Source organism: Lemur catta, chromosome 14 (genome assembly GCF_020740605.2).
Source record: "Lemur catta isolate mLemCat1 chromosome 14, mLemCat1.pri, whole genome shotgun sequence".
NCBI lineage: Eukaryota > Metazoa > Chordata > Mammalia > Primates > Lemuridae > Lemur > Lemur catta.
In genome coordinates, this window is record NC_059141.1 from 68,640,408 (window position 1) to 68,651,754 (window position 11,347).

The following is an 11,347-nucleotide window of genomic DNA, read 5'->3' on the forward strand; positions in this document are numbered from 1 at the left end:
AGGTGTCACCCCGACAGAGAAACCACCACCCTTGACTTGCTCTAAAAAGCAACCATAAGACAATGCCCACAAGGATATAAAATTCCATTTCAAGAATATGAATGTATGAGAAATAACTCAGAAAAAGTCGTGGCTAATTTGGCTGCTATTTAATAATTCCGACTTCAAGAAATGAAGTTTTTTGTAAGGTCTTTTTAGGCCAATAACAAGTTTCAAACACAGAAACCAAATAATAGGTCTCTGACATCCAAAAAATGTGAAGTGATAATCAATGAAAAATATTAAAAAGTACAGAAAACCAATCTTTTGTCTCAATCTTCCTAAAAAAACCCAATCTGTTTTTTACTGTGAATACAATGTAAAAGCTCCATCTTACATGTTAATATGTATAATTTAATTGCTCAGATAATTTTTTAAAGGCCACTAGTTTAGAATTGAGTCAAAAAATAGTATAGTTATGGTGACTGGTAATCTACAAGAAAATACAAGCAGACTGGATCAATTTTTAAAATTTAAGACCCTTCAAATATGCAAAATAATTTCAGAATTGATACCTGGAGATTTCTAGCTTATATATTAAAGACATCTCTGTTCTCATCTTTCTCTAGCTAACAAAAGTAACAGAAAATAGAAACAGAAACATCCATGTTTGACTAAACTAGGGAACATCCACATCCTAAACCACAGAATACATGCAGGTAAGCAACTGAGTGCTGTGAGAAAGCACACCTGCTGCTCCAGACTGAGCCAGCAAGCAGAATTCTTCAGTGACGCTGGAATAAATCAAGGGTCAGGTAGACTATCCTGACACCCTATTTGACCCTGCAGAATCCCAAGGGGCAAGCAATTGGCTGTAGGATCAGGAAGAAAAGGTAGCAAACAGTCCCTCAGTTGGCAATCTTTGTTAACTAAATCTGTATTACTCCCCCAACGCACTCACATGCACAACACACTCAAAGCCATGTATTAAGTTCGCCTTTGTCATGACTTAGGAAGCTTTAAGACAATCCAGAGCAGAGCAGTCAGCATGAGCCAGGTTAAGTTACAGTGTAGCCATGCCATGGAACACTGTATTAAAGAAAAAGGTTGAGCTATAGTACTTACTGGTTATATATCGCCAAGATACATTACATTAAAAAAGCAAAGTATAGGCCGGGCGCGGTGGCTCACACCTGTAATCCTAGCACTTGGGAGGCCGAGGCGGGAGGATTGTTTGAGCTCAGGAGTTCGAGACCAGCCTGAGCAACAATGAGACCCCGTCTCTACTAAAAATAGAAAGAAATTATATGGACAGCTAAAAATATATATAGAAAAATTAGCTGGGCATAGTGGCGCATGCCTGTAGTCCCAGCTACTGGGGAAGCTCTCAGGCAGTTGGATCGCTTGAGCCCAGGAGTTTGAGGTTGCTGTGAGCTAGGCTGACGCCACGGCACTCTCTCTAGCCAGGGCAACAAAGTGAGACTGTGTCTCAAAAAAAAAAAAAAAAAAAAAAAGGCAAAGCATAGAACAGTGTGCATAATAAATTACACTTTCTGTTTTTAAAGCTTTGCATGTGTTTCTGCATATGTGGAAGGATACTGCTCTGAACAGAACTGAGACACCAAGGATCAGAGCAAGGAAAGAGAAAACATACATAGTGTGTACTCCACAGTATAATTTGAATATTTTACCAAATGTGTGCGCTCCCTTCTAAAATCTTAAAAAGATTTAGACAAAAGACATCTCTATTAACGTGTATGCTTTTTAAATTAGAAACTTGCTATATTTTACATACAGGAGAAACTAATGACTTCTATGCTGAACTATTTCAATCATTTCAAATACACAAGATTTAGTAAGTTAACTACTTTGTGGTAACAATAATACTTATTTTTACTAATGGTAACATTACATGTTCAAAACTTGAACAGTGTTTAGTTTTATGACATTAAAATGGCACACCTTTAAAATCTATATTACTTTTTATTTTAGATTTTAGGACCCTTCCTGGCCCAAAGGATAAAATCTGCAGCTCTTTGTACCAAACAGCTCTCCAGAAAAAGCTCAATCAAAAAAAAAAAAAAAAAAAAAAAAAAACCAAGGTATCCATCACCCACACTTCAATGGGGTCAATATGGCTTAATTTCTTTTGTTTTACTTTACTTTACATTTGCTAACTTAAAAGACAGTGAATGGAATATCAAAAATAATGAACGCTACCATTTCTGTAAACGCAATTGAGGCTGCATGTTTTCCGTATGTTGAGTACTGTCTAGATTTTCTACTGATACAACTTCTTCAGGATAATCTGTGTTCGTACTTTATCATAATCATTAAGAATGGAGGTTCTGACACTATCAGGAGCAGGGTCCCATACTCAGACAAGTTCGTTAATTGCTGGGAGCCTCAATCTCATCATATGCAAACTGTAGATAATACCTATTTACCTCACAGGTGTATTGGGGGTTACATAAGCTAAATTTGTAAAAAGCAGCACAGTGCCAAGAAAGGTCCAAGAAATGGTATTTACTATTATATATGTATACATATGCATGTATAAGTTAGTGAGCTCTTAATTACCTATGTTCATTAAGTTTTCTCCACCTTGTGGTTTGCTTTTAGATTTTAGAATACATTTCATTGTGCACATTCCATTTTTATTAAGATAACAATAATTATCAATTCAATCACATTTATTATATCCCTGATGATACTCACCATTCCTTTAATAATTGTAAAGTTCTCTTCCCTTCAACACAGGATAAATAACCTACCACACTGCTTGCTGTAAGTCTCTGCCAGCATCCCAGGCTGCCCCTGCTGACTTACCAGATCTGCTACTTTAGCCAGATCAATCATCATGTTAATGTCACACCCACATTCGATAATGGTGAGTCTGCGCTTTTTACCTATAAGTGAAAAGATGAAAAATTTTAAAAAATCCTGAAAAAAACTCTACCCATTAACTCTATCATTTTTTTAATTGCATCCAGTAAAACACCATATATGTTTACAGGAGTGTGCCAGAAGTTCATTTTTTTAGCAGAAAACTGGTAAAATAAATTCCATCTTGCTCTCTTGCTATGTTCTTTTTAAGTTCAAAATAATATCAAAAGTCTACACAAATGAATACGTGCTCAAACAGGGAAAATTCTGACTGGGCAGTCTTCATGATGACCGTGTTGGTCAGCTGCAGGCCAATGCTTTTATCTCTTATCAAATTTTCCCATACTCTCACTACAGCTAAAAATATCATCAAACCTAAGGCAAAGGAATATTCATGGAACAATAACTATTTCTAAATAACGGTTAAAAGAAAATAAATGGTCAAGAAAATAAGGATATTCTAAAGATAAAGCAAAGCTTTAATTCCACTACATTATCACCATTAATAGGATTTCAGATTCTACCACTGCCATTTTGGGAATCTGTTTCATCCTCCCTCAAGCTTAGAAAGGTCATTATCTCCCAAAGCAGACAAATTCTCACAGGAAAAAGAGAAAAAACTCTGTCTCATTTCCATAAGAATGTGGCTTTAAGAGGGCAAGCAGGTACACCTGGCACACAAGAGATACTTACGGTCTGTTAAATGAATGTGCTCATGGTGACCAGGCCTGCTGAGCCTTTCCAAGGAACACACTTGGCAAAGTCGTACAGCAGTCAAACTAAGGTATACATCTACATCAGTATCTCTAGGAACCTATCCTTTTCTGAAGCTACAGACAAATTAGTGAAAACCCAAGAGAAGTAACACGACATGACAATATTACTTTAACACTTTCCACTCAAGAAAAAAACAAAGACACGCACGTCCCACAGACAACACCACCTACCACAAAGCTCTGTGGCAGCACCCCTTACCTGACACAATCGTCACAGGGCCTCTGATCTCAGTCAACTTCTGCCTAGTAAAGTTCCGAATGAGACACTGTATCAAGGTGCTCTTTCCAACTTTTGGAGGCCCCATCACCACTACCACTATTGGTGGGGGCTCAAGAGGAGTGCGATCAACCACTGGAATATGATGCTTTTTTGTCTTCAGATCCTGAGTCCTATTTGTAAAAAAGAATTTAAAAAAGCAAACTCACTTTCAAATATAAGAGAATAAAAGGTATCAACCTTATAAGTGTTGATATCATAGACAGGAGAACAGACAATATATGAGCACAATTACTTGTTAATTGTTAACTTCTGGCCCCAAGTGAAATAACTGGTCTTCAGTAAAGATATAACAAGATGACTTCAATAGTATAGAGTTAAAAATTAATCATATGCTCCTTAAATCTGATTGTTTTATGAATTGATTTTAAGAGTCTAAAAGAAAACCAAAGGCAAACACTGAGGCAGAGGTTTTGCAGTTAAATTTGACTCTCCTACTGCAGTTAAATTTGACTACTCCTACTGGTAAGATGACTGGGGGTAACTTGCTCTCTGAGCCTCAGTTTTCCTATCCATAACATGAGGACAAGAATAATTCCTACTCTCAAAAAGCTACTGGAAGAATTTAATTCAATAATGTTTAAAGTACACTGCCGGGCATACGGCAAAGACTCACTAAATAAAGCTATTTTAGTATTAAATATTACAATTTTACTATTTGACATTACACCTATATAAAACATATCCAGAAAACAAAAAGAGCACATTTATCACCATAGAAATTGTTTAAAGTTTAGGAACAAACAAATTCTATAAATCAAATTCTATAAATGCTTTTCTCTTGGGCAAAAAGCACCAATCGGTGTACAGATGCTGGAGGCAAAACAGCTCCATGGGGAGGGTGACTCAGGTTTTAGTGAAAGCCATTCCGAATGCATCTCTACATCCTTTGTAGCTGGACTAGATTCATAAATCCACATTGTCATCTGTGAGAGGCTCCTACCACTTAAAAAAGAATAAATATAAGAATCACCAAATACCTGTGAAAGGATCGAGCCATCCGCACAGCAGACTGAACTGCAAAAGCTTTGGGGTTTCTCTTCCGAGCATCATCTTCATCTCCAAGTTGGAGATCCTGCAGGTGCCGTTTCCTTTTCTTCTCAGCTTTGGGCCCACTGTTTTTCTTTCTGTGTTTCTTTTGGTCCTTAGTCTCCATAGTGGCTTTTTACCAATTCACAAATAACTCTAACCTAAAGGAATGGGGTAGGGGTGAAAGTGGGGAAAGCATTTCACAATCTGGGCAACACTCAGGGAAAAACAGTAAATTTCATTTCTTTATGAAGAGATATTAAATATTTGCTCACCCAACAGGAGTAGAAACTGCTTCATCAGCCCTAATTTCACTTTTCTCTGTTATTCTATAAATTAGATGAGTTACCTCTGCTAAATTTACTCTTTATGGTTAAGTTACTTTTTAACTCATCTTAAGTGTTAACATCACGAGTGTCCATTTCTGTGAGGATAAAATATTCTATATCTGTACATTTTTTTTTTTGAGACAGAGTCTTGCTCTGTGGCCCCAGCTAGAGTGCAGTGGCATTATCATGGCTCACTGCAACCTCAAACTTCTGAGCTCAAGGGATCCTCCTGCCTCAGCCTCCCAAGTGGCTGGGACTACAGTCACGTGCCACCATGATTGGCCTTGTACTCTTTTCCATACAGTAACCATTAACCACATGCAGCTACTGAGAATTTAAAATGTATTTGGGGAAACTGAAAAAAAAGATAATTTTAATTAATTTAATTCTAAATTTAAATAGCCACATATAGCTACCACACTGGACACCTCCGGCCTAGATGTCAATTGGACTAACAAGGTAACTCATCTAATTTATAGCATAACAAGGAGAAGTGGAATTGGGGCTGATTAAGCAGTTTCTACTCCTGTTGGTTGAACTAATATTTAATATAGCATCTCTTCATAAAAAAAAATGAAATTTATGGTTTTCCCTGGTTAAGTTACTTTTTAATTCATTTTAAGTGGTTTCCTAACTTAAATTAAAACTTAAATTTCAATAAAAAATTTAAAACATTTTAGGCCACGTGTGGCTGTGCATGGCTGTAGTCCTAGCTACTCCAGGATGAGGCAAGAAGATATCTTAAACCCAGGAGTTCAAGGCCACCATGAGCTATGATGACACCACTGAACTGCAGCTAAAGCAAGACTCTGTCTCAAAAAAAAAAAAAAACAAAAGAAGAAGAAAACATTTTAATGACCTCCCCCAACATAACAACAATATCACTTTCAGTACCTGTTGACTCCATAAAATTCCTAAATGTAACAGTCATTTACATACATTTGAAAAACAGTAATACTCTGTGAGATGACAGGTTCTGGGTGATGCCTGGAGACCGCATGAATTTGGAAAGACCCTTCCAATGATTCTGAACTTCCCAGGAATCCAGGGCCCATAAATTGGGAACCACTGGATTAGTGAGTTTTTACGGAAATCAGGCTGCACGCAATCTGATGACATGGTTTTAAAGGGGGGAGGAGGGGTTGTCACTTCATTCAGCTAAGGTAATGAATTTATTCCAGTTTAAGAAATGTTTGTGTCTGCCTAGGATGTGTTAGGCACCGGGCTAGGAGAGATGGATACAGCCATGATCTGATAAGTGGAGGAAATCCCAATGAGTATCTTCCAAAACATGAGGTTAGGGCCACGTCGGAAGACTGCACTGAGTGCTACTGGAGCACAGAAGTCATTCAGTGGCTTCCCAAAAACACACACCCCAGCGGAAATAAAAAGTCGTTATATATCAGCATAGCGTCAAGAACACTGGCAGGTAGTTAGAAGAGCTGAGCTCTACGAACGCTTTGAAACTAAATAGCTGTGTGATTTCAGAAAAATTATTTTTCTTCTCTGCTACATTTTAAATGTGTCTCTCTTTCTTTCTTTTTGGTGGGAAAAAATAAAGAAGAATTTGGAGTCAACAGATCCGGCTCAAGGTCTAAGTCACCTGCTGGGACAACCCGGCCAGGAAACCTCTCCCCACCACCTTCCCTCCCTGTCCGAGACCTACGCACGAATTCACCCCGCCACTCTCCCAACGACCTCGGAGCGCCCCTCCGGCAGGAACGAAATCTGTCCAGCGCGTGAGGAACTCCTTGGGAGCAAAGACTGACCGGGAGGACCGAGGGAGGACCTTCCACGCGCGCGACTCGTAATGCGCCCAGAGTCCCAGGCCCAGGGACCCCACCGCCGCCGCCTCCCGCAACCTGCAGCAGTTACCGGGCTCACAACTGCCGCTCCTCATACCCGCATGGACGCTGCCGGAAACGGAAGTTCACCTTCGCGCTGACTCACCGGAGGGAAACGAAGGCAGAAAGAAATAAACCGATGGAGTAGGGGGACGACTTTCGGGGGGAGAGCCGGAAGGAAGGCTCGTGATTGGCTGAGTACGGCGCAGCCACCGGAAGCTCGCCCTGCCGGGACGTCCCGCCCCGGAATGCGTGGTCCTGGCCAACGGGCACGCGCCCCACGGCAAATCCCGCGGTGGGACCCGTGAGTGGCGAGTCCCCGCTGATGCCAGGGCGACCGTGCGGCCTGGCGGTGGTTCCTTGGTGCGGTACAAAAGCCGGAAGGAGACATATTTAGTCCTGGTTCCCCCGGGGTCACCGGGCTCGTGCCCTCCGAAAGCCCTGCGCACCCTGTTCCCCGACGCGCCCAAAGGGCTGTCACTAGATGGGGGTCCACTTGCTCATCCTTAAAGAGGACATAGCTGGGGGGCTTCTCGGATTCTCTAGTGCTCTAAGACCCTCTTTTGCCCGGATCAAGAGACTCCGGCTGCAGGGATGAACTCTGACCCAGCCTGAAATGCCTCGCCTTTCTCTGTTCCCGGGAAGGGGGCTTTCCCCGACGAAACGCAGGATTTTGCAGCTTTCTTCGTGCATAGCTTTGCCTTCCCAGAGCTCCGCCCATTTCACCCAAGGAGATGATTTGGAGTTCATCTAACTCTCGTCCCAGCTACTTGAGATGCCCACAAAGCTTGGCACATTGTCAGAATATGTATTAACGTCTTCCTCTTGGTCCCATGTAGCCCACTCTTGTCTTCTGCCTTCCTTCAGCTTCTCACTCCCCCCATGATCAGACCTTAGACCTTGTCAGGTCCGAGGACTGCAACACCCCACCCCCACCCCCCGCGTCCTCCCAGTCTGACCATCACCTCCTATCTTTCCACGTTTCCCTCCAGTGCCCTGAAACCAGGGCTCTGGTAGCCTTACCAGCACCTCCAATCCAGATCTTACTTGGTACCTGTTCTCTGTTCTTCCCTTCATGACTTCTCCCTCTCTAGTAAGCTAGCAACTCCATGGTTAATCATTCTCATTTGTCCCTTGCACACCTCCTCAACTCACCCACCTCCCTGTCACCTCATTGTATATGCTTAGCAAGATGAGAGCCCCGGATAAACCAATTCTCTATCTATTCCATGATACAGCACTGCGACTAAACATGGCTAGAGGAAAACATGACCATGCCAGCGGTCCTCACTTTAATACTTCTATCTTTAGAGCTTCTTACTACTTGGTTTGGAGTTTTCAGGATCTTGTTCTACACTTTGTCTTACTATATGACAACAAACTTTTAAATTTTTCCTAACTTGATCTGACTTTATTTTTGACATAGCAAAAATTTTTTCATAACGCTTCCCTTCCTTTTCTTTCTTTCCTCCCCCATCCCCCTTCCTCTTTCCCTGTCACCTTCTCTCTCCCCCCACCTCCGGGGTATAGGAAGAAATAAAAATAAAACTACAAGTAATAATAATAATGATGATAATTCTATCTTTGCCTGGTCTATTCAATCTCCCAATGAAAATTTCAAATGAAAATGAAAATTTCACACTTCCTCTACCTTCAGTCCTTTCCACCACCTCTCCCTTCCTTGCTTCCTACCTCACTAAGAAAATGGAATTTATCAGAGAGGTCTTCCACAGACTCCCCCTCCACATCTCTTTCCCCTGCCACCAGCCTGTTACTGTAGATGAACCACTGCTGTGTCCACCCAAGGAATCCTGCACTGGACTGCTGCATCCCATCATCCCTTACTGCTCCACAGTGTCACTCCAGCCAGTCTGTTCTCTCTCCAACATCATTAGTTTTCCCCTCTCTACTGGATTATTCCCATCATCATACAACATGCAGCTATTTCTCTCATCTTCAAAACAAACTCCTCTTGACCCTATTTCCTCTACCAGTAACTGCGTCTTTTCTCTGCTCCCTTTTGCAGCAAAATTTCACCAAATAATTGTCAGTACATTCTCCAGCTCCTCTCCTCCTATTCTGTCTTAGATTCACTCAGCTCCCAGGACACCACCTACAACCCCGGCTGTGCCATCTCAGCCACCTTTGCTGGTTCTCCTGCTCCTGCCTGACCTATTGAAGTTAAAGAGAGACTGCAGAGCTCAGCCTTCAGTCTTCTTCTCTTCTGCATCTGTATGTGTTCCCTGGATGATCTCATTCTGTCTCGTTGTTTTATATGCCATCTGTATCAATTATCAGTTTATTTCATCTCTGTCACAAATTAATTCTTCATTGCCTGCTCTGCAAAAGTGGAGCTGGGTCCTTTAAATATTTTTCCTCTAGCAACGGCATGATTTAAGTTTTGTCAGAAGAGGGCAAGAGAGAGATTTTGAGGAGGAAGGGGTCTTTTTTTCCCTGTTCTCCTATTATCCCTGGTAAGGCTTCTGCAGAAGGGTGACTTCCTAGGGACATGGTGGCCAGCAGTGTCCAGTGGCCAGCAGCTCCCCCCACCCTGCCCACCTCCAGGCAGCTTTGTTATGGAGTGACTCTTCTGAGATACCTTCCTTTACCCTAGCACCAAGAAGAAGGATTTCCAGCAAGTTCCAGTGGTAAAGCACCACAGGGACTTTCCTGACACCAAATGGGCCATGGCTGGGCCCCTCCAATGAAGTGGGGGAGGAAGGTACTGGGAGAGACTCTTCCTGGGCCCCCACCTCAGCCCTAGGCTAGTGGCTGCTCCACCTATATTCTTTTGAATTCTCTTGAATTCCTACTACCCTCATTACTCCAATCCCCTGTTGCAGTTAATAATTCTTTATGTAACCTTTTCCTGTTCAAATTACTGTGTGGTTTCTCTTTCCTAATTGGATCCTGACCAATACACCATCATTTGGAAACAACTCCAAAATGTAGATCAATGTCAGACCTCTCACCTGAACTCCAGCTGCCTCCCTGAAATATCCATTTGCATGTCTAATGGACATTTCAGAAGTAATATTCCCAAATAGAACTCAAGATATTTCCTCTCAAACCAACTGTCCGGTAGTCTTTTGATCTCAGCTGATGGCAATTCCATCCATAAAGTTTATTAGCCCAACACCTCAGATACATCCTTGTCTCTCTCTTGTTCTATCCACCATTTCCAGTCAGTCAAGAAATTCCTATTACCTGTAACTTTAAAATATAACCAGAATGCAACCACTTGTCACCACCTCCATTGCACCTCATTCCACCTCTGGGCGGTGCCCCATCCAGTCACAAAAGGATGGCTGCAAAACCTCTTGACTGGTTCCCTGTTCCCACCTTTGCCCTTGAAGAGTCAGTTCTCAATGCAGCAGCCAGAGGGATCCTGTTAAAACATAAGGCACTACTGGTAATTTATATTGGTATGAACACTTTGGAAACAATTCAGCATACCTATTACCACTGAGCATGTACTTAATCAACAAGCAGCAGCAGAAGAAGATACTGAAAGACATATAAAGAATGTTCATAGCATTAACCAAGGTGGGGAAAACCCAAAGGTCCGTCAACAAAAGGATGAGGAAAAAAAACTGTAATAGAGGGAGGGAGGAGCAGGGAGAAGGCCTTTTGTTGTTATCCCAGGTGGCACCAGCCCCCAGGTGGGCAGCTGGCAGAGTTCACAGGCTTTGTCTTTGGCAGAAATGGGACAATCAGAATCATCAACTGTAGTTGAACAGTAATTGCCTGAAGCTGAGAATCCATCCTTTAAAAGCAGGGTATTTCTGCTTATTGTTAGGACAATGGCATTTCAGACAGGAGTCTCCATCCTCTTCCTTTTTCTGCCAAAGTAATAAAATATCTCTTTTCTTCCTCCTCAAACCATTTGTCCTAGTTCTTCTCATTCAGCCTCGAGAACAAATGCCGAGCTTTCTGTAACAATACAATGAAAATAACTAACACATAAAACATGAAAATTTTAAGCAAAAGTAGCTGGACACAAAGAAGAATGTGGTGTATACTTTGATTTAAAGTTCAAAACCAGACAAAATTAGTGTATGGTAATTGAAGTCAACATAATTGTGACTTTTGAAGAGGAGGGAATGTGTTATATCATCGGGAGAGGGCCTGAGGACAGCTGGAGCGCTGGCAGTGTTCTGTGGGTGGGGCTCATTGAGGGGTTTGTTTACTGTGTAAATATTTATTGAGCTGTAAGATGGAAAATTG

The 11,347-nt window shown here is 41.7% G+C and overlaps 1 protein-coding gene across 3 annotated transcripts in view; it reads right to left on the bottom strand.

Moving 5' to 3' along the window:
* Window positions 1–7,193, bottom strand: part of BMS1 (BMS1 ribosome biogenesis factor) — a 57,438-nt gene extending 50,245 nt beyond the window's left edge. For 2 of the 3 annotated variants that reach the window (XM_045568194.1, XM_045568191.1), the window contains exons 1-4: window positions 7,046–7,139; window positions 4,899–5,108; window positions 3,841–4,031; window positions 2,809–2,888 (exon numbers count right to left, since the gene is read on the bottom strand). In XM_045568194.1, coding sequence (XP_045424150.1) covers window positions 2,809–2,888; window positions 3,841–4,031; window positions 4,899–5,074 — 447 coding nt within the window. In that variant the 5' untranslated portion in view covers window positions 5,075–5,108; window positions 7,046–7,139. The other variant, XM_045568192.1, reaches the window with a different exon arrangement.
* Window positions 7,194–11,347: the final 4,154 nt, after the last annotated feature.